Source organism: Schistocerca piceifrons, chromosome 3 (genome assembly GCF_021461385.2).
Source record: "Schistocerca piceifrons isolate TAMUIC-IGC-003096 chromosome 3, iqSchPice1.1, whole genome shotgun sequence".
Lineage (NCBI taxonomy): Eukaryota > Metazoa > Arthropoda > Insecta > Orthoptera > Acrididae > Schistocerca > Schistocerca piceifrons.
Window position 1 is genome coordinate 884,182,131 of NC_060140.1, and position 24,954 is coordinate 884,207,084.

General features: G+C 40.0%; 1 protein-coding gene across 1 annotated transcript in view; it reads left to right on the top strand.

Annotated features, from left to right (window-relative positions):
• The window catches only part of LOC124787912 (WD repeat-containing protein 3), a 144,460-nt gene that overhangs the window by 76,278 nt on the left and 43,228 nt on the right, over positions 1 to 24,954 (top strand). Inside the window, exons 10-11 of the mRNA XM_047254898.1 lie at positions 6,524 to 6,742; positions 17,256 to 17,525. Coding sequence (XP_047110854.1) covers positions 6,524 to 6,742; positions 17,256 to 17,525 — 489 coding nt within the window. The remainder of the gene's footprint in view (positions 1 to 6,523; positions 6,743 to 17,255; positions 17,526 to 24,954) is intronic.

Genomic DNA, 24,954 nt, shown 5'->3' on the forward strand with positions numbered 1-24,954 from the left:
CCTGGGGTTCTGTGTGACTTTTGTGAACTGTACCCCTTTTCCTAAACCTCTCCTCAGCCCTCTTCCTTCCCCTTCAACTCTTCTGCCAGAAGAAGGAGTCATTGGCTCTAAAAGCTTATAAAAGTTAAACCTTTGTGTGTGTGTGTGTGTGTGTGTGTGTGGGGGGGGGGGGGGGGGGGGTGAGCACGTACGTGCTCCTGCTGCCATTTGGTGAGTAGATTTTTTATCTACTCGTTTTTGTTTGCTGTTTTGCCCTATCCAAACATGCTACTTCAGTTATTTTTTGTTTGTTCACTGTTGTATTTCATGTTGATGGAGGAGTGTTCAGTTTTTGTGCAATATCAGCATGCTTCATGTATGAATTTCTGTCCACATCCTCAAAGATGTTCCACTTCATTTGTAAGCTGTCTCACTGTCTTTTTATCCATGACAAACCGGTATACAGTTTAACACAAAAAACTAATGGACTAAAAAGGAAGTCTCAGAAAAATGCAGACTGAGGGGTAGTCAAATGCTAAACACAAACAAAGGAGACCAGTGACTGAATTTGACTGCTGCAGAGGTCAGAAGTTGTCAGAGCTACTACCAACCTGTATAAACTACTTTAGCATGTCATTTCGACCATATCAAATGATCTGTATGGCCTGCAAAGTTACTGGCACTGAATAGCATTGTCTTCCTGCATATTTCTGCAACACATGGCACCAAACATCCTACCCCCACCACTCACACAACTCTCGGTGGCAAAAGTAGCAGTGGCCAAATGGTATCAATACCACCAAATTGTAACATGCTAAGTGGTGAGGGAGAACGTGCAAACAATCAGTTTAATATGTGTTTAATGTAGTTGGGACTGGGACTTCTAAAAATGGCTGTAATATGCAGGAAAACACAGTAGAGAGGGATGTATTTATGAGATTTCACTCTACATTCATCAAAAGCTTGAGACTTTTATCAAAAATAATGTAGCTTAGCTAATGAGAAAAATTATTTATGAGCTCCAAACACAAAAAAATTTATCCTCAGAGAAGAAAAGAATGGTAATCAGAGAGTCAAATTCATAATGTGCTCCCTGCCGCCGTTGGATAAGCAGCTGAGCAGCAAGTCGTATACTCCTAGCTCACTCATTTGTTACATAGTTTAATTCTTAATTTCTTTGCGTGTTTTTGGTACTTGCATTGTTTAATTCATAAATTTCGGGAGTATTATAGTATTTGAGAGTGTAGCATCGCGTTTTAGTACCTGAATAGTGTAAATTTGCGTAGTCTTCTTCCGCCGCCGAGCAGTGTCAGCAGTGCGCAAGTAGCAGCATTACTGCATTTACTAGGCAATCTTGTATTTTAATAACCATTTAAATTTTGTCGATTTGTGTGCGCTCTCTGTAGATTAGTTCAGACGTTCTTTGCAAAACAGTTTTTAGCATGGATAGGGACTGCAACTGCTTTGTTCGGATGCAGGCTGAGTTGGCATCCCTTCGCTCCCAGCTTCAGGCAGTGTTGGCTTCGGTCACACAGCTTGAGGCTGTTGCCAGTGGGCATCACTGTGGGGGTCCGGATGGGGGTTTGTCGGGGACGGCCACCTCGTCCCACGCATCCCCTGATCGGACTACGACTGTGGTTGCTCGGGATACTGCCCGCATTGAGGCTGATCCCTCACCTGTGGTAGAGTGGGAAGTCGTCTCAAGGTGTGGCAGGGGGCGAAAGACATTCCGGAGGGCTGAACGGAAAGCCTCTCCAGTTTGTCTGACGAACTGGTTTCAGGCTCTGTCTCAGGCTGATACTGATCTTTGGCCTGACATGGCTGCTTGTCCTGTTCCAGAGGTTGCCCCTCAGTCTGCAAGATCCGGGCAGTCGCAGAGGGTGGGCTTACTGGTAGTTGGGAGCTCCAACGTCAGGCGCGTAATGGGGCCCCTTAGGGAAATGGCAGCAAGAGAGGGGAAGAAAACCAATGTGCACTCCGTGTGCATACCGGGGGGAGTCATTCCAGATGTGGAAAGGGTCCTTCTGGATGCCATGAAGGGTACAAGGTGCACCCATCTGCAGGTGGTCGCTCATGTCGGCACCAATGATGTGTGTCGCTATGGATCGGAGGAAATCCTCTCTGGCTTCTGGCGGCTATCTGATTTGGTGAAGACTGCCAGTCTCGCTAGCGGGATGAAAGCAGAGCTCACCATCTGCAGCATCGTCGACAGGACTGACTGCGGACCTTTGGTACAGAGCCGAGTGGAGGGTCTGAATCAGAGGCTGAGATGGTTCTGCGACCGTGTGGGCTGCAGATTCCTCGACTTGCGCCATAGGGTGGTGGGGTTTCGGGTTCCGCTGGATAGGTCAGGAGTCCACTACACGCAACAAGCGGCTACACGGGTAGCAGGGGTTGTGTGGCGTGGGCTGGGCGGTTTTTTAGGTTAGATGGCCTTGGGCAAGTACAGAAAGGGCAACAGCCTCAACAGGTGCGGGGCAAAGTCAGGACATGCGGGGACCAAGCAGCAATCGGTATTGTAATTGTCAACTGTCGAAGCTGCGTTGGCAAAGTACCAGAACTTCAAGCGCTGATAGAAAGCACCGAAGCTGAAATCATTATAGGTACAGAAAGCTGGCTTAAGCCAGAGATAAATTCTGCCGAAATTTTTACAAAGGTACAGACGGTGTTTAGAAGGGATAGATTGCATGCAACCGGTGGTGGAGTGTTCGTCGCTGTTAGTAGTAGTTTATCCTGTAGTGAAGTAGAAGTGGATAGGTCCTGTGAATTATTATGGGTGGAGGTTACACTCAACAACCGAACTAGGTTAATAATTGGCTCCTTTTACCGACCTCCCGACTCAGCAGCATTAGTGGCAGAACAACTGAGAGAAAATTTGGAATACATTTCACATAAATTTTCTCAGCATGTTATAGTCTTAGGTGGAGATTTCAATTTACCAGATATAGACTGGGACACTCAGATGTTTAGGACGGGTGGTAGGGACAGAGCATCGAGTGACATTATACTGAGTGCACTATCCGAAAATTACCTCGAGCAATTAAACAGAGAACCGACTCGTGGAGATAACATCTTGGACCTACTGATAACAAACAGACCCGAACTTTTCGACTCTGTATGTACAGAACAGGGAATCAGTGATCATAAGGCCGTTGCAGCATCCCTGAATATGGAAGTTAATAGGAATATAAAAAAAGGGAGGAAGGTTTATCTGTTTAGCAAGAGTAATAGAAGACAGATTTCAGACTACCTAACAGATCAAAACGAAAATTTCTGTTCCGACACTGACAATGTTGAGTGTTTATGGAAAAAGTTCAAGGCAATCGTAAAATGCGTTTTAGACAGGTACGTGCCGAGTAAAACTGTGAGGGACGGGAAAAACCCACCGTGGTACAACAACAAAGTTAGGAAACTACTGCGAAAGCAAAGAGAGCTCCACACCAAGTTTAAACGCAGCCAAAACCTCTCAGACAAACAGAAGCTAAACGATGTCAAAGTTAGCGTAAGGAGGGCTATGCATGAAGCGTTCAGTGAATTTGAAAGTCAGATTCTATGTACCGACTTGACAGAAAATCCTAGGAAGTTCTGGTCTTACGTTAAATCAGTAAGTGGCTCGAAACAGCATATCCAGACACTACGGGATGATGATGGCATTGAAACAGAGGATGACACGCGTAAAGCTGAAATACTAAACACCTTTTTCCAAAGCTGTTTCACAGAGGAAGACCGCACTGCAGTTCCTTCTCTAAATCCTCGCACAAACGAAAAAATGGCTGACATCGAAATAAGTGTCCAAGGAATAGAAAAGCAACTGGAATCACTCAATAGAGCAAAGTCCACTGGACCTGACGGGATACCAATTCGATTCTACACAGAGTACGCGAAAGAACTTGCCCCCCTTCTAACAGCCGTGTACCGCAAGTCTCTAGAGGAACGGACGGTTCCAAATGATTGGAAAAGAGCACAGATAGTCCCAGTCTTCAAGAAGGGTCGTCGAGCAGATGCGCAAAACTATAGACCTATATCTCTGACGTCGATCTGTTGTAGAATTTTAGAATATGTTTTTTGCTCGAGTATCATGTCGTTTTTGGAAACCCAGAATCTACTATGTAGGAATCAACATGGATTCCGGAAACAGCGATCGTATGAGACCCAACTCGCTTTATTTGTTCATGAGACCCAGAAAATATTAGATACAGGCTCCCAGGTAGAAGCTATTTTTCTTGACTTCCGGAAGGCGTTCGATACAGTTCCGCACTGTCGCCTGATAAACAAAGTAAGAGCCTACGGAATATCAGACCAGCTGTGTGGCTGGATTGGAGAGTTTTTAGCAAACAGAACACAGCATGTTGTTATCAATGGAGAGACGTTTACAGACGTTAAAGTAACCTCTGGCGTGCCACAGGGGAGTGTTATGGGACCATTGCTTTTCACAATATATATAAATGACCTAGTAGATAGTGTCGGAAGTTCCATGCGGCTTTTCGCGGATGATGCTGTAGTATACAGAGAAGTTGCAGCATTAGAAAATTGTTGTGAAATGCAGGAAGATCTGCAGCGGATAGGCACTTGGTGCAGGGAGTGGCAACTGACCCTTAACATAGACAAATGTAATGTATTGCGAATACATAGAAAGAAGGCTCCTTTATTGTATGATTATATGATAGTGGAACAAACACTGGTAGCAGTTACTTCTGTAAAATATCTGTGAGTATGCATGCGGAACGATTTGAAGTGGAATGATCATATAAAATTAATTGTTGGTAAGGCGGGTACCAGGTTGAGATTCATTGGGAGAGTGCTTAGAAAATGTAGTCCATCAACAAAGGAGGTGGCTTACAAAACACTCGTTCGACCTATACTTGAGTATTGCTCATCAGTGTGGGATCCGTACCAGATCGGGTTGACGGAGGAGATAGAGAAGATCCAAAGAAGAGCGGCGCGTTTCGTCACAGGGTTGTTTGGTAACCGTGATAGCGTTACGGAGATGTTTAACAAACTCAAGTGGCAGACTCTGCAAGAGAGGCGCTCTGCATCGCGGTGTAGCTTGCTCGCCAGGTTTCGAGAGGGTGCGTTTCTGGATGAGGTATCGAATATATTGCTTCCCCCAACTTATACCTCCCGAGGAGATCACAAATGTAAAATTAGAGAGATTAGAGCGCGCATGGAGGCTTTCAGACAGTCGTTCTTCCTGCGAACCATACGTGACTGGAACAGGAAAGGGAGGTAATGACAGTGGCACGTAAAGTGCCCTCCGCCACACACCGTTGGGTGGCTTGCGGAGTATAAATGTAGATGTAGATGTAGATCTCTGACAACAACTGCCACTAGACATGTAAACATAGGTAACCATGCTACTACCTGACGTTGAGAGACTGACGTGGCTACCTCTCTCTGTCAGGCACTACAAGATGTTAAACTCAATACAAACATCTGCTCCAAACAGAAATGATGTAAGAAGCACATGCCCAAAGCCTCCTCTCCTTTTCTCAAACAGCTAAATATTTGTGTCAATGAAGAATGTACATGTCATTGCTGTTTGCTTCACTTGCAGCAATTTAAGCTGTTCTCTTAGGTTTCTGTCTAACCACAGACTTGGAAATCATCACATATTTGGAAATAAACAGCAACATTTTTATTTTCTTTGTTTTCTAATAAGATGGAAATATAACATCAAATATTGCAGAACGTATTTGTATTACATTCATAAGATGGTTCCAGAATGTGCTAATGCTAAGATAAAAAAAATGCTAATATGTAGTGGGACACAAACCATTGAACCAGTGCCAAGCACTGTAATCCACGAAGTTACCCATTATGCTATGCTGTAGTCATATGATTTCGGTCTTTTGTCTTGGGTGTCGTTGAGTCTCTTGCAGGCTTATATCCTTTATGTGACATTAACTCACATTTAATAATAAGGGTGATGTGTTTCTTATAAATCTTCAGTGTGCTTTTACCCTGGAACTGCATATTGCAAATCATAAAACAAAATGGCTAAATATGCCAAAATAAATATGATGTCCACCACACTGAGTCACTTCCATTTGAAGTAGATACCTGTTGTGTGTTTAACTTCTTCACAGGCAGCTGATAGCTAATCTTTCCGTTTTGTAGGTAGTTTACACTTCTATAAAAAGACTAGTGTATACCATCCTTCCAGCTCTTCTCCCTCCTCCTCCCATCCTCCCCCCTCCGTGAGTGTGAGTGTGAGTGAGTGTGTGTGTGTGTGTGTGTGTGTGTGTGTGTGTGTGTGTGTGTGAGGGCACATGCGCATGCGCGCATGCACACGTGTTCTCTGATAATGGAAAATCATTGCTGGAATAATTATATAATAATAATAATGATGATAGTGGAAAGAGTAAATGCAACAACTCGTCATATAGTTGAAGGTTGTGGTAGATGATAGGTGCGTAAACAAGACTAAACAGTGCTAAGTTTTGTGGAAAATTCTCCTTCAGAGCTAATTAGTACAAGAAACACCTATGCATGTATACACATGTGTTTTTCATCCACTAATTTACATACATTTTAAATTTTTCAGCTTGGCTGTGTGACTGGAGGAGACAACACAGTAAAATTTTGGCAGTTTGAATTAGTTGCTGCACCAGATAGTAAGGCCAAAGTGCTTTCATTGCTACACAAGCGAACATTGAAGTTGGATGAGGGTGTTCTGGCTGTGAAAGTGTCACAGAACAATAAATTCTTGGCTGTATCTCTGTTGGATTCAACTGTGAAAATTTTTTTTGCTGACACCTTGAAGGTATGTAGAGTAGTAGTCTATTATTATTTACATAATAGCACCATTGCATCTGGATTGTTCCTACAGAAATGATTTTGCTGTGTGGTACGCTTGGTTACAATAGCATCTAAGGATACAACTGTGGCTGTGTGTGTTTTGTATCTGTCTGCTACTCAGCATCTTCAGACATATTAAAACTAACCAATTAAAGAACAAATAATTCTGCATTCAAATAATGTTGAAAGTTTTTCATAAGAAAAAATTCTCCATTTGGAGACGGTATGGTGTCAACACTTTAATAAAGGCTGCTTCTTATCTGAGAAGAATGGAAGTTAACAGAACAGACATTGTGATAAGATGGGAAAGTAGGTTCTTGTCAGGAAATCGCTCTCTGTTGATTTCCTCTACTTGAGTAACTTTACGACTGCCTTCAACCGCAATAAAAGAAAAGTAACAAAGATGCAGTTTTTAATCAAGAGTTGCCTTAATTTTATGCGACATATCATTTAAAGAACCAGAGGTTGTAGAGAGTTTCAGGGAGAGCATAAGGGAACAATTGACAGGAATGGGGGAAAGAAATACAGTAGGAGAAGAATGGGTAGCTCTGAGGGATGAAGTAGTGAAGGCAGCAGAGGATCAAGTAGGTAAAAAGACGAGGGCTAATAGAAATCCTTGGGTAACAGAAGAAATATTGAATTTAATTGATGAAAGGAGAAAATATAAAAATGCAGTAAATGAAGCAGGCAAAAAGGAATACAAACGTCTCAAAAATGAGATCGACAGGAAGTGCAAAATGGCTAAGCAGGGATGGCTAGAGGACAAATGTAAGGATGTAGAGGCTTGTCTCACTAGGAGACAGGAAAATTAAAGAGACCTTTGGAGAGAAGAGAACCACTTGTATGAATATCAAGAGCTCAGATGGCAACCCAGTTCTAAGCAAAGAAGGGAAGGCAGAAAGGTGGAAGGAGTATATAGAGGGTTTATACAAGGGCGATGTACTTGAGGACAATATTATGGAAATGGAAGAGGATGTAGATGAAGATGAAATGGGAGATAAGATACTGCGTGAAGAGTTTGACAGAGCACTGAAAGACCTGAGTCGAAACAAGGCCCCGGGAGTAGACAACATTCCATTAGAGCTACTGATGGCCTTGGGAGAGCCAGTCATGACAAAACTCTACCATCTGGTGAGCAAGATGTATGAAACAGGCGAAATACCCACAGACTTCAAGAAGAATATAACAATTCCAATCCCAAAGAAAGCAGGTGTTGACAGATGTGAAAATTACCGAAATATCAGTTTAATAAGTCACAGCTGCAAAATACTAACGCGAATTCTTTACAGACGAATGGAAAAACTAGTAGAAGCGGACCTCGGGGAAGATCAGTTTGGATTCCGTAGAAATGTTGGAACACGTGAGGCAATACTAACCTTACGACTTATCTTAGAAGAAAGATTAAGGAAAGGCAAACCTATGTTTCTAGCATTTGTAGACTTAGAGAAAGCTTTTGACAACGTTAACTGGAATACTCTCTTTCAAATTCTGAAAGTTGCAGGGGTAAAATACAGGGAGCGAAAGGCTATTTACAATTTGTACAGAAACCAGATGACAGTTATAAGAGTCGAGGGGCATGAAAGGGAAGCAGTGGTTGGGAAAGGAGTGAGACAGGGTTGTAGCCTCTCCCCGATGTTATTCAATCTGTATATTGAGCAAGCAGTAAAGGAAACAAAAGAAAAATTCGGTGTAGGTATTAAAATTCATAGAGAAGAAGTAAAAACTTTGAGCTTCGCCGATGACATTGTAATTCTGTCAGAGACAGCAAAGGACTTGGAAGAGCAGTTGAACGGAATGGACAGTGTCTTGAAAGGAGGATATAAGATGAACATCAACAAAAGCAAAACGAGGATAATGGAATGTAGTCAAATTAAATCGGGTGATGCTGAGGGGATTAGATTAGGAAATGAGACACTTAAAGTAGTAAAGGAGTTTTGCTATTTAGGGAGTAAAATAACTGATGATGGTCGAAGTAGAGAGGATATAAAATGTAGACTGGCAATGGCAAGGAAAGCGTTTCTGAAGAAGAGAAATTTGTTAACATCGAGTATAGATTTAAGTGTCAGGAAGTCGTTTCTGAAAGTATTTGTATGGAGTGTAGCCACGTATGGAAGTGAAACATGGACGATAACCAGTTTGGACAAGAAGAGAATAGAAGCTTTCGAAATGTTGTGCTACAGAAGAATGCTGAAGATTAGATGGGTAGATCACATAACTAATGAGGAGGTATTGAATAGGATTGGGGAGAAGAGAAGTTTGTGGCACAACTTGACTAGAAGAAGGGATCGGTTGGTAGGGCACGTTTTGAGGCATCGAGGGATCACAAATTTAGCATTGGAGGGCAGGGTGGAGGGTAAAAATCGTAGAGAGAGACCAAGAGATGAATACACTAAGCAGATTCAGAAGGATGTAGGTTGCAGTAGGTACTGGGAGATGCAGAAGCTTGCACAGGATAGAGTAGCATGGAGAGCTGCATCAAACCAGTCTCAGGACTGAAGACCACAACAACAACAACAACAATCATTTAAAAGTACAGTAGTACTGCACTGTACTTGTACAATCCTTACCCCTCACTTAGCTTGCATTTGTTGTGAATCTCTCACCAAACGCATAGTCCTAAGCAATTGGAAACACCCGCAGGTGACACCTGTATATAAGAAAGGTAAAACAACAGACCTGCAAAATTACAGGCCAATATCCTTAACATCAGTTTCTTGCAAAATTCTTGAACACATTCTGAATTCGAAAATCATAAATTTCCATGAGATTGGAAAGCTTATGTCCACAAATCAGCATGGTTTTAGAAAACATCACTTGTGTAAAACTCAGCTTGCACTTTTATCACATGATGTACAGAAAATTATGGATGAAAGGCAAGAGGCAGATTCCGTATTTCTAGATTTCCAAAAAGCACTTGACCCAGTGCCCTACTGCAGACAGTTAACTAATACACAAACATATGAAATATGTTCTAAGATATGTAATTGGCTTGAAGTCTTTTTAAGTAATACAACCTAATATTTTGTCCTTGACAGCGCATGTTCATCAGAGACAAAGGTATCATCCGAAGTGCCCCAGGGAACTTGATATGACCACTATTATTTTCTCTACACATAAATGATGTGGCAGACGGGGTGGGCAGCAATCTGCAGTTGGTTTTTTGATGATGCTGTATTAGTATAAGGGAAGGTATCGAAATTGAGTGATTGTAGGAGGATGCAAGATGACTTAGACAAAATTCGTGATTGGTATGATGACTGGCAGCTAGCTCTAAATGTAGAAAAATGTGAGTTAATGTGGGCGAGAAGAGAAAACAAACCCATAATGTTAGGATACAGCTGTAGTAGTGTCCTGCAAAACCCAGAAACGTCACTTAAATATCTAGCTGTAACATTGCAAAACGATACGAAGCGAATGAGCATGTTATGATTGTGGTTGTTGTTGTGGTTTGATGCAGCTCTCCATGCTACTCTATCCTGTGCAAGCTTCTTCATCTCCCAGTATCTACATCCTTCTGAATCTGTTTAGTGTATTCATGTCTTGGTCTCCCTCTACTATTTTTACCCTCCGTGCTTCCCTCCAATACTAAATTGGTGATCCCTTGATGCCTCAGAACATGTCCGTTCAGCTGCTCTTCCAGGTCCTTTGCTGTCTCTGACAGAGTTACAATGTCATTGGTGAATCTCAAAGTTTTTATTTCTTCTCCATGGACTTTAATACCTACTCTGAATTTTTCTTTTGTTTACTTTACTGCTTGCTCAATATACAGATTGAATAACATCAGGGATAGGCTACAACCCTGTCTCACTCCCTTCCCAACCACTGCTTCCCTTTCATGCCCCCTTGACTCTTATAACTGCCATCTGGTTTCTGTACAAATTGTAAATAGACTTTTGCTCTCTGTATTTTACCCCTGCTACCTTCAGAATTTGATAGAGAGTATTCCAGTCAACATTGTCAAAAGCTTTCTCTAAGTCTACAAATGCTAGAAATGTAGGTTTGCCTTTCCTTAATCTATTTCCTAAGATAAGTCATAGGGTCAGTATTGCTTCCCGTGTTCCAACATTTCTACGGATTCCAAACTGATCTTCGCCGAGGTCAGCTTCTACCAATTTTTCCATTCGTCTGTAAAGAATTCGTGTTAGTATTTTGCAGCCGTGGCTTATTAAACTGATAGTTCGGTAATTTTCGCATCTGTCAACACCTGCTTTCTTTGGGGTTGGAATTATTATATTCTTCTTGAAGTCTGAGGGTATTTCGCCTGTCTCATACATCTTGCTCACCAGATGGTAGAGTTTTGTCAGGGCTGGCTCTCCAAAGGCTATCAGTAGTTCTGATGGAATGTTGTCTACTTCTGGGGCCTTGTTTCGACTGATGTCTTTCAGTGCTGTGTCAAACTCTTCAGGCAGTATCATATCTCCCATTTCATCTTCATCTACATCCTCTTCCATTTCCATAATATTATCCTCCAGAACATTGCCCTTGTATAGACACTCAGTATACTCCTTCCACCTTTCTGCTTTCCCTTCTTTGCTTAGAACTGGTTTTCCATCTGAGCTCTTGATATTCATGCACCTTTTCTCCAAAGGTCTCTTTAATTTTCCTGTAGGCAGTATCTATCTTACCCCTAGTCATATATGCCTCTTCATCCTTACATTTGTCCTCTGGCCATCCCTGCTTAGCCATTTTGCACTTCCTGTCGATCTCATTTTTGAGACGTTTGTATTCCTTTTTGCCTGCTTCATTTACTGCATTTTTGTATTTTCTCCTTTCATCAATTAAATTCAGTATCTTTTCTGTTAACCAAGGATTTCTACTAGCCCTCGTCTTTTTACCTACTTTATCCTTTGCTGCCTTCACTATTTCATCTCTCAAAGCTACCCATTCTTCTTCTACTGCATTTCTTTGCCTCATTCTTGTCAATCATTCCCTAATGCTCTCCCTGAAACTTTCTACAACCTCATGTTCTGTCAGTTTATCCAGGTCCCATCTCCTTAAATTCCCACCTTTTTGCAGTTTCTTCAGTTTTAATCTACAGTTCATAACCAATAGAGTGTGGTCAGAGTCCACATCTCCCACTGGAAATGTCTTACAATTTAAAACCTGGTTCCTAAATCTCTTTCTGACCATTATATAATCTATTTGAGACCTGTCAGTATCTCCAGACTTCTTCCATGTATACGACCTTCTTGCACGATTCTTGAACCAAGTGTTAGCTATGACTAAGTTGTGCTCTATGCAACATTCTAGCGGGCGGCTTTCTCTTTCATTCTTTATCCCCATTCCATATTCAACAACTACATTTCCTTCTCTTCCTTTTCCTACTATCGAATTCCAGTCACCCATAATTATTAAATTTTCGTCTCCCTTCACTATCTGAATAATTTTTTTGTCTCATCGTACATTTGATCAATGTCTTCATCATCTGCGGAGCTAGTTGGCATATAAACTTGTACTACTGTGGTAGGCGTGGGCTTCGTATCTAGCTTGGCCACAATAATGCGTTCACTATGCTGTTTGTAGTAGCTTAACTGCATTCCTATTTTTTTATTCATTATTAAACCTACTCCTGCATTACCCCTATTTGATTATGTATTTATAACCCTGTATTCACCTGACCAAAAGTCTTGTTCCTCCTGCCACCAAACTTCACTGATTCCCACTATATCTAACTTTAACCTGTCCATTTCCCTTATTAAGTTTTCTAACCTACCTGCCCGATTAAGGGATCTGACATTCTGCAATTTTACAAATACAGAAGTGAACATCAGGCTCATTACACTTTCAAATTAGCAGAAATATTTGACATTTTGTAATGGAGAAGTACATGAAATTCTTTTAAAAATTGATTTTATTATAGATACAAATAAATTATTGAACTAATCAAAGCATGTCTCTTTTTACTGATTGCCCTCTACAGAAAGACATTGTTCACAAATTATTTTTGCGTGCTTTTGCAAATAAAGATGTGTACCGCATTTTTCACATGTATACTTGCTGAGACAAGCCTTTTTTGTCTCCCTGTAGCATGACTGGCACCTTTTTCTTTTCTTGTTTTCTGATTCCAAGGATTGTTCAGCGTTTTCTTACTCTTTTCCTTTAGGTTTGTACTTTTCTAGCATTGACTTTATATCATCAGGTAGTCATAATAAGAGTTCTTCTTTTGAGATGATCTTGCAGTAGAGTCAGAGCCAAAGTTTTGAAGTACTCGTGCCGATTTGAGTTTTTATTCTTGTTGCCCAAGGAAATTACTCTTGAGTTGATGCCTGCAATGTTCAACAAGTGGAAAAAAATCACCGTAGGCCATCTTCTTGTTGACCTAGCTACATTGTAGGTTGCACAGAGTTTGTCAACTACATCAACTCCAGATTTGCTGTCATTATAGTGTAGAATAATTGCTGTTTTTTTTTCTCTAAACCTTCCAAAACCTCACTTGACGATACATGCATACTTGAAGGGAGGACTACAGTTTTCTCTTTTTTCGGGACATATGACACAAGGGTTTCATTCTTGCTGTAGCCAAATACGCTATCATATTGCTGTCTACTTTTTGGTGCTACGAAATTTGATGGCAGTTCCTTCTTGTTTTTTCTAATTGTGCCTACAAACGACAGTCTCCTTTTATGCAATTCTCTTACTAACTCCAAACTAGTGAACCAGTTATCTGCTGTAATGTTTCTACCCGTCCCATATATTGGTTCGGCAAGTCTCAGAACTACTTCTTTGGCGGAGTTGTTATTCTGAAAGGGTCCTTCTTGTTGTAATCCACAATATATTTGCATGTTGTAAGTATAATAAAGCTTGGCATCACATAGGCAGAAAATTTTGATGCCATATTTAGATGGTTTGGATGGTATGAACTGTCGAAATCCACACCGCCTCGAAATGCTGGTAGCTGCTCATCAGCTGTGACGTTCTGACCGAGGGAGTAATGTGTCTTGCAGTTATTCAAATACATGGTGAACATTTCCCTCACGGCTGCTAATTTGTCTGTCTTGCGCCGTTCTTGTCTTGTGGCTCCATCATCAAAACGAACACATCTTATTAGGAACAGGAAACGTTTTTCGGACATGGTCATTCTAAAAATATTCAGACCAAGGTCATCTGCTGTCCAGAAGTCGTGAACATTCTGTCGCCCACCACGGAACACACCAGCAAGGTGTAACAAGCCAAGAAAGGCTTTTATTTCGATTGCGTCTGTGTCCTTGCAGTCACTCTCACGAGCAAAGTTTCCTTTTAGATCAGCTATACACCTGTTAGCGTTGACCACAATTGGATCTAGGTTATCATTACTGATGAATAAGCTCCAGCAGTCAATTTCAGTTACCATTTTCTTTGCGTCACCAACTACCTCAGGCAGTTTGGTTAGTATATTATGAGGCTGTGTCTGTGTTGCTTTCCAAGGCACTTTCCAACATTTAGTTCCATCCTTACCTAAAATAAAATAAAAATAAGTACATTACACCATTATTAGATATTGTTATTATTACATCTGAAAGCATATTTATTGTCTTTTCTACTCACCAAAATAGTAATGTTCATCAGTTTCCTGTGCTTCGTTATTTTCCCCTTCATCAAATTCATGATCTGTGTCTGAGTCTACAGATCGTGTTTAGAGTATATCTTCGGTTTCTGAATCAGTTTCTGCAAGATCATCTTCATCTTCAATGGATACCTCGTCGTCGAGAAGGCGATGTACTTCTTCCAAATCCGTAGGATTTTCTAGATCATATCGTTTACTCATTTTGAAAGAGAGTACACGTAGCTACAACGAAACGTTGCTTCATTTAGAAGACAACAACGCAACTGCCGTACGCTGCAAACAATGCAACAGCTGCAGTCATTAGCAACAACAAAGCGTTACCCGAGTAGGCGCGCTGTATCTGAGAGATACAGGCAGTACACGTTCCCACACCTGACTCGTTTATGACCTTGTCAGTATCGGGATAAGACTGAAATTCCTGTGAAGCAATAAGAAAGGTATGACACAAGATGTCATGGACCAGCAAACCGTTACCACTGTTCATTGCGGTAATATTAGATAAAAAGTAGGTCATGTATCTCACAGATACATGCGGGACTGTCGGAGGGTTAATGCCTCGTTTACAAAGTGGAAGCTGCTTAGTGCCCTTGCACATTGCCCCATCACAGCTCCTGGATGAGATCGGATCCACAGTCATACGATTAAACATCTCTCATCTGGCTACGAGCGACATCTCCTCGTTATCTTCAACCGGATCTGATATGATGGCGTCTTTCCATCACAGTGGTGGGAGAGCTCCATCATTCCAGCTGTTGGAACGTATGATGTGGGTTGGGTCCTGGAGTCACGTGGCCTACTGGCTCCATGTCAGAGTGGCTTCTGCCAGGGTCGCTCTACCACTGACATAATCTTGTGTCCCTCGAGTGTACCATCTGAACAGCCTTTTCCAGACATCAATTTTTTTGATTTACGAAAAGTGTATGACACCACCTGACGACATCATATCCTTCTGTATTATACGAGTGGGGTCTCCGAGGCCCACTCCCGATTTTTATCCAAAATTTCCTGTCACTTCGTACTTTCCATGTCCAAGTTGGTGCTCCCATAGTTCCTCCCATATCCAGGAGAATGGGTTTTCGCAGGGCTCTGTATTGAGTGTATCTCTGTTTTTAGTGACCATTAATGATCTAGCAGCAGCTGTAGGGCCGTCTGTCTCACCTCCTCTGTATGCAGATGACTTCTGCATTTCGTACTGCTCCACTAGTGCTGGTGTTGCTGAGCAGCACCTACAGGGAGCCATCCACAAGGCGCAGTCATGGACTCTAGCTCATGGTTTCCAGTTTGTGGCCGCAAAGTCGTGTGTTATGCACTTCTGTTGGTGTCTTACTGTTCATCCAGAACCAGAACTTTACCTTAATGACAATCCACTCACTGTAGTGTAGACATATCGATTCTTAGGACTCGTTTTCAGCACCCGATTGACTTGGCTTTCTCACCTTCGTCAGCTTAAGTGGAAGTGCTGGCAGCACCTTAATGCCATCCGCTTGGCCACACTTGGGTGACACACGGCTACCTCCTGCGCTGTGGTGACCCATCTCTGTGTCGGTGTAGCGCTCGGCTGACAGTGGCCCGTATCTTGGTGACCTGTCCTGCTTTGGCTGCCCTGCAATGGACTCTTCAGTTACCGGGCTCGTTGCCATTAATTTTAGCTGACAATGCCTCATCAGCTAATTTAGTTTTACATTTTAAACGTGATGGTGGGTTTTAACATTCTATATAAGTTTTAGTTCATGTCCTTTGTCCCTTTGTGTTCTCCACTCTAATGCTTTTAGGGTGGATGTTTTAATGTGCCGCAGAGTGGCTGGATTTTCCTTTTTAATCTCGTGGTCAGCCAGCCACGATCATCTGCTCTCATGTTTTTACCCCTTCTACCTGTTTCTTGCTTCTCTCTGTGGTTTACTTTTCCTGTTTTGTCCATAGTAGTGTTAGTTGTCCTTCTGTTGTTCTTCTGGTTCTTCCTTTCTTTTGTTATTGTGCTGTACATCTTTCTTTTCTTCTTTCCCTTTGTAATTATTTTACTGGGGATAAGGGACCGATGACCTCACAGTTTGGTCCCTCCCCCCCCCCCTCTCTCTCCCCCCCTCCCTTTTAAACCAACCAACCAAAACGAAATTTTCCTGTCCCTTTATACAGCTGAATTACATTCAGAGAGCTTTTATGTCATTTGTCATGTCAGTCTTGGGGGAAAACCTACACTAAATTTCGTAATCTAAATCTGACCATTGTTACTTGATCACTTTGTCCTGTGAAAATAAACACTGAGTTATTTACATTCCACCAGGACTTTCCATTATCGTAATTTTAAATTGTGTATTTTTGTTCTCAGTGTTTCGATATATGACATCAGTCATAATGTTACATGAGCAAAACAGGATTAATGTAGTATGGGTCTCAGTTGAACACTTTAGAATGGTGTTGAAGTGTACGAGTAATGCATTGCCATCTCTTTCCTTACAGCTACATTCACAGCAAAAAATTATAAATTGAAAATTAATCTTCAGACAAGTGTGAGTACTGCAGTCATATTTGATTGAATTACAGTAAGAGTGAGTCTGAATAATCATAGATCACCTTTCACGTAACAAGTACCAAGCAAGAGGTTAGCATACCAGATGTCATTTAGGAGGAACAGGGTTGAAATCCTTGTCCAGCCATTCACATTTAGATTTGTCATGTTTTATCTAAGTCAGTGAAGGGGATTGACATGATGACCACAAGGCTGATTTCATTCCCCATTCTTATCCTTATCCAGTTCAGAAATTTTGAGTTGCGCCTCATACAGAAAAACTGGTTACGTAATTGCAACCATATTTCTGTGTATTTTCTAAGAAAATGTATTGTGTTAGTTGTGCTGTTACTGCTTTAATATAATTGTAGGTCAAATGTACAGTTACATGTGTGATATCATTTATAAAAATATTTACTTTTGTTTCAGTTCTTTGTTTCTCTTTATGGTCACAAACTGCCTGTGCTTTGCATGGACATTTCATATGACTCAACAATTATTGCAACTGGAAGTGCAGATCGCAATGTGAAAATCTGGGGATTGGACTTTGGGGACTGCCACCGTTCATTGTTTGCACATGATGATTCAGTAACAGGCCTAATGTTTGTGCCCAAAACTCATTACTTTTTTACGTGTGGAAAAGATGGAAGAGTGAAATATTGGGATGCTGATTCATTTTGCAAGATTGCCACATTGCAGGTAATTTGCTGTATTCTTTCTTTATTTAAATCACTGTAAACCACTCTAGTTCACTGTCAAAGTTCGTGAGTCCTAGTTTATTGTGTCCACATACAATAGTCCTCACCTGGGGCACCGTATGTGACAATCACCTGCTTTATTTCATTGTTGATTGTCCTCAGTGTCGACATACAGCGTTGTGATACTGGCTGAAAAATGGGGGGGGAAGGGGGGGTTAAGTTCAACACTTTAAATGATATAGCCGACAGGTGCACAGTTGCATTTCACAGTTCTTTACTTTCACTGTTCACAACACCCCAGTAATACACAGTTATATGGCCAGTACACTATTGTTTAACTTTCGATAAGCCTCATTAATAGTTTGCAGGCAAACGTCCACATACTGCTACAGTAGTTTACTGTCGAACATCTACGAGCAGTAACAACCTAACCACACAGTACACAGTCTTTTAAATAAATTTAACAGACACTGCCATTGTTTTCACACAGCCTATTTTTGTTACACTTATTTCATGGTCAAGTTAATGCATTGTTGTTGTTCTAACCAACACAGGTTTCTTGTCTGAAATTTGGCCGTGGACTGACTGTCTTGAGCCCAAAAATTGGGCCTTAATATATCCTCACAATAATAGGTACTGAAACTTCATATTGTTCAATGTTTAAGTTACATAAATTACAATTAATACATCACTCATTAAATTAAATGAATACATCGAAAAATCCATTCTTTTTAACAGTTTCTTCTACTACAAAGGTTAGGTCGAGTTATTTGTTTAGATGATGAAATTATCAGATATGATTATGAAAACAATACTTTTGACAAAACTGTTAATTACTTTGGAATTAAGAGCTGGCTTTGCTAACATGTTTTCGAATAGAGCCAAATATATCCTTTAAGAATACTATTAGTTGGTCCTCCAAATGTTTATAATTAGTACAGAATTTATATTTGTTTGTAAGTCAACAATAGAATTTAAGTTATGAAGCAGTTACTGATTTCACCCCATAACAAAAGATATTAACTAGGAATAGTCAAAATTTTAGAAAATCATTTACATACATAAAACTAAGCACAAAATTAGATCTGGTACTATATTCTTTAAAACTGAGGCCCAACCTTTCTCTTGTAGCAAAATGCAGACTATACTCACATACGTTAATGGTAATTAGTCAGAAATGAACAAACAAATTTAAGGAGGCAGATTACAAAACAAGAGAGGAAGTAAAAATATCCCAGCTTGCTTTGTCACTCCCCCCCCCCCCCCCCCCCCTCCTCCCATTGGATTGACCAGATAGATATTGCAAATAGCTAATCGGGCTATTTGGTGACCACAAGTGATGCCAGAAACTGGGTTTAACAATCTACACACAAAAAATTAATACATACAAAATCTTATCAAAACTACAGTACATATGTTTTTCTCAAATTTATTCTTATATGAACTGGCCATATGAAAATCCCCATACAAAATATTTACACACAGTGTATTGTACAATGTCACAAAATAGCCACAAGTTATACTTTTAATAAAAATTAGGCGTCTTCATTATAAGTGATGTCCTTCTTGGACAAACAAAGATTACATTCTAAGATACATATCACTTTATACAAATGCTGTCTTGCTGAAAAAAATAAATCCTTGTGGGTTGCAAAAAGTTAAATTATACTGCGTGTTGCAGTTCACTTTTTAGACAGAAAATTTCACTTGCTCAATGCTTAGTATTTTTCTCAAGCACTTTTTCACTTTTAATGAACTTGTATACATTCTCTCACCAAGTTGTCCACACCTTCAACCAGTCCAAGTGGCAATTAGTAAGGAAATGCACTGTTATCAGTTCCCTTGGAAGTGGTTCTCCTCCACCACAGTACACGAAAAAAATTAGACAAAGTACCCTACTTTAGTACACTTCCTTTTTTCCTAACTTAAGTCTAAAAAAACGTTTGACACAAAAATGATAGTCATTACTTCATAAACAGATACATTACATAGCTATCATAACATCACAATAATTAGCACTAAAATTGACTCTAGTACGAAAGGTGTGGACTAGTAAAATTTTAAAATCAAGTGCACATTACACTACAAAGCATTACTCTAAGTCGTAACTCTGTAACTGGTTAAACTTGAAAGATTTTGAGTTTCTTTTCCGTTTTCAAAATAGCATAAACTTAATATGTGCAGTAGCATAGATTTACTAATCATTACATTATGAAAAAAGAATAGAGTCACAATCACGTAACTTAATTATTATTCAAACAAAAATTAAGGGATGGAAGTTGTACCATCATTGCCCCACTTCTCTACTCAACTATGAGCACTACTCTCATTCAACCAGAAAATTAAATCCTCACAAAATCACAAAATGTTACCTAATACTTGACCAATCAGAAATATTCACACCAGTCTAGCACCACAGTTATCAGTTAATCAGCAAACTTAATGCTCTTCGCTCCAGTATTACCACTTTAAGCACATAATTCATCAGAACACAAATAGAAGTTTTTAGGTAACGTATAGCTCCAATGATGCACCTCACTAAATTTTTGCTCTTTTTGTTAAATTCTCATTCCCAGCTGCAGTGTCATGAATTGCACAATGTAAACAGTACCCAGTGTTGCCTAGTTCAAAAATTTGACCACCAATATAGTTACACCACATTTCTTTGTATACAGTTATCTTTTTCATTCATCATGTCCGTCAGCTCAATTATTTTACTTAACTTTCTTACCTCATAAGCTAGTGCAGTGCATTCTCAACAAATATCTCTGCTGCAGAGACAGGCTCCCTAACCATTAAGACCCTAACATTATTCATTATTTTATTATTTCATTATTGTTTCATTATCTAATAAATAAACACCTTCTGTGCTTATCCAATGCAAACTTGACTCTACTGAAAAACACTCCACAGGAACAGATCCTTATGCTAAGGCAAACTTAACTGTCATTAGTGATCAGACAAAATCATCACTTAGAAAAACTATTATTTCACTGTATTCTATCAAATTGCTTGAGATTCTAGCCTGAAGGGCGATATATATACAAAGCTTGCTTACTCTTTCCACACACATTACTCCAGGCAACTATGTTTAAAGTTGTAATTCCTTAATGTTAGAAAAGGCTGTACCATGACACACCTCTATGGGTAGATAGTTGTCTCCATATACTGATTGCACTGAACACAAACACTTTTATTATACTACAATTAATATTAATATCTCTTATCTAAGATGGTTTTTACTACATATTGCCTCTGCTGCTACACCAATGTGCTGATTACTTCAGATGTTAATTATAGTTTTTAGATAACCTGCACCTTCTCCCCCCCATACATGCTAACACGTTTCAGTTTCTGATTACCTTGACTCTTTGACAGAAATTCTTTAACCATGGCACCAATTTTCTTTCTTCCATCCTCTTATGATTCCATTACTTATAACTAAGACAATATAATATAAATAGATAACTCTGGAGAAACCTTTTCTAAAATATTCCTATACTAAAGTATCCTGCTGTACAAAATCATATGAAAGTCGAAGACAAAATGTTTGTGATTCACTTATAAACTACAAATAGGATAGCAGAAGAGTTTGACCACCACAGGAAACACAAAAAATGAGACAGACGGCTGGGGTAAGCATTATCAACACATAATGAATCCAACACAAGAGTGTTGAACCCCCTACTTGCTAATTGCACAAGGGATTAGTCCAAAATATTACATCAATGTTGAGATTTTTTGTCACCAACAAATTGCACTCCAACAGCTGTCCTACCCTCTCCACAGTTAACAGTACCTCTCGCTTCACACTCTTTGATAGCTTACCAGTAGCACCAATAATTTTTATTCCAGAAACATGCATCACTACTATACCCTCTGTGTTCTTAATAGATTCAAAAAATGGCTGTGAAATGCCATTCAAATCACTATATCCAGTACACACTTAACATGTATACCTTGTACCCTTGCTGTTATTACAGAGTGCCACACTTCCTTTTTACTTACCATGTGATCTTCATACAAAAAATCCTCATTAATTTTTCCCTAGAAAAACTATCAGTCTGCTTACCAAAATAATTATCACATACAGTCAAATGACATAGCATGGTTCTCTTCCTCATTACCACTTTCAAACTCTGAAGTCTTCATTAGGCCTAAAATTGTTCCCCTTCGTTCTTTTTTTTACTTAACACATTGCCATCATTATCCATTACAAATTCAAGTACCTCATCCCCATCACTACTGGATTCATCACTGCTATCATTATTACCACTGCTGTCAGAATCAGACTCACTGTCTACTTCTCTATGCTTTAGAATTTGTACCTCATCCATCTTTTTCTCTATTTCAGCCAATTTTGAATCTACATTTTTATTTAATTTTACCACTTTTTCCTCTACCACTACTGCACACTTGGTTTTTACCTCTGTTTCAAAATCATTTGTAATCTGATTGATTTGGTTCTCAAGTTCAACCCTGTTTTCAGCACAAAATTTCCTGGCAACTTTGACTTCATCTTTACATTGTTTTTCGGAAGCCTCCACCCTCCTCCTATAGTCATCACAAAGCTTCTCTCTCTCTGCTACGGATTTACTACTCATTAATGTTAATTTCTCATTAGTATTCTGCTCTACTCTCTTTATCTTTTCATCATAATCTTTAACTGCTGCCTCAACCTTCTTTTTTAATTCTAGAGCTAACTCCCTTAATTTCCTTTTTAATTTCTTTCTTCAGTTCATCTTTTAAGTTAGTCGTGTCAGTTTTAATACTATTAATGTCTTCTTTTGTACACATACCACTCAAACTACTCATAATGTGCATTAACGTTGCTTCCACTTTTCCGTCTGCCACAAACTTTTGCCCTTACTGACTTTCGCTACTAGATTCCTCATCCTTAACCTTAACGATCTCTCCCACTTCATTCCTGTTTTCGTCCATTTCGTTCACATCACCATGCAATGTAGATGATGCTTTTATCATACATTCATGTCTGATTTATAAACACTGTCATCTACAGAACCAGTCACCTGTTGTCCCTTCACCCTGTCGTGTTCATTAACGCCACTTATGTCACTTAATATAAAACGGCTTTTGCTATGAATCACCTCACGCCACTTATGTCACTTAATATAAAACAGCTTTTGCTATGAATCACCTTATCTTTATTCACTCTTCTTCTGCTGGTGCTGTTGCTGTTGCTTTGGTTGTCATCTTGATTCGTCATCTGCAAGGCTGTTGCAAGTTGTAATTCTCTCGGCGAGGCATCTTGTTTATCTCCAGTCGGCTGTGCCCACCTGCGGCTGATTGGCTGCTCCTGTACTCAATGACTGCTCCCATAGAACCCAGTCGCTGATTGGCTGCTGTCATACTGTGGCCATGCAACCCCAGTGCTGACTGGCTGTAACATCTCCTCCATTTAAATCACTGTGAACTGCTCGAGTTCACTGTCAAAGTTCGTGAGTCCTAGTTTATTGTGTCCACATACAGTAGTCCTCACCTGGGGCACCATATGTGACATTCGACGGCGTTATTTCATCGTTGATTGTCCTCAGTGTCAACGTACTGCATTGTGGTACTAGCTGAAAAATGGGGGTGAAGTTCAACACAGACTACTTTAAATGATGTCACCGACAGGTGCATAGTTGCGTTTCACAGTTCTTTACTTTCACTGTTCGCAACCCCCAGTAGTACGCAGTTATATGGCCAGTGCCTATTGTTTAACTTTCAATATGCCTCACTAATAGTTTGCAGGCAAACATCCACATACTGCTACAATAGTTTGCTGTTGAACATCTATGAGCAGTAACAACCTAACCACACAGTTCACAGTCTGTCAAATAAATTTAACAGACACTTCCTATTTTTGTTACACTTATTTCATGGTTAAGTTGATGCATTGTTGTTGTTCTAACCAACACAGGTTTGAAACTTCCCGGCAGATTAAAACTGTGTGCCGGACCGAGACTTGAACTTGGGCCTTTGCCTTTCGCGGGCAAGTGCTTTACCAACTGAACTAGCCAAGCACGACTCACGCCCCGTCCTCACAGCTTTACTTCTACCAGTATCTCGTCTCATACCTTCCAAACTTTACAGAAGCTCTCCTGCGAACCCTGCATGTTGGTCTGGATGGCAAGGGGACTTGTGTATGATAATATTGATGGTTGTTGGCTTTCTGAAAATTTGAAATTTATGCTTTTAATTTTTATTTAAGATTGTTAAATCAATGTTCTACTGTGAACTGAATTTTGTGGTGTAATTTATTAAGTTCTTTGGCTAGATTTTCTGTTTCTTCTGCCATCCCATTGAACAGAATGTGTGTGTCATCAACATAGTGTTTGTAGTATAGCAGCTTATCTTTTAGTTGGGTTTGGGATCTAAAAAATTCCTTCAGTACTTTCAAGACTTACTAGCTCAAAACGAGTAACCACTTGCAGTGGCCTGGTGTAATGTTAACCTCTCTCTATACAGCTTAAGCGTTTTCGTGAACTTACTTGTTGAAGAATTCTGGTTCTGCTTTCTTGCAGCGCCTATGTCTTCTGCTAGGAAGTGGAAATTTTCACTCTCTTGCTCTCTCTATCTTCTTCTTTAAAAAATATGCTACTCTTGGAATATCATTCAATGCACCAGAACATATTTATTTCCACTTTGTACAAAAAAACAACTAAACTTTATGACGTAAGCCCACAGATTACCAGGCACCCAGAATCAGTTAATTACACATTTTTGAATACAATTAATCCATAAGCTTTTATCGTGGCTGACTATCCATGTCCAATCCACATACTCTCAACAGCAGTTCAACGTCTACTAAACAGTCACTATCTCGAGTCGCTCCATTTGTTTTTCAACAATAACAAAGCTACATTACTCTTTGCAGCCGGCCACGGAGCTTCCGGGCCGTATTTAATTATTCTTGGCAGGTTGTGCTGAACACTTGCCAGCGCCGATGAATTATCTCCCTTCCAGTTTCACCTGCACAAGCAATAAATGGGTGCAGTATCCTATGCTCATCCTTACGCCCTGCTTTAAAATAACGCGTGTTCGAAATGGCTCCAGACTTTCATAAAATTCTGGGGGCACTACACACTCAACCAGCCATACACTGCAACCCCCCTCCTTCCCCAACCCCCCACCCCCATCTCTCTCCTTACAACCTGACTACACTGGTCTCAATGTAAATATCCTACCACAGAATAAAACCTTTACTATATATCTAAATGATAAAGCCTTCTACTGTTAACATAAATCAGTACTTTTATACATATTACTTCTAGCTGAAACAAACAGAATCTGTCTTTACTAATATTCCAGATCACGTTAATGTAAGAACAGAAATAAGTCAGTAGTTCACTTGAACTTATGTTCTTGGTTTTTATAAATTGTATGGTCATACCAACATCTTTAGTCCATTACAAATACTGTAAATT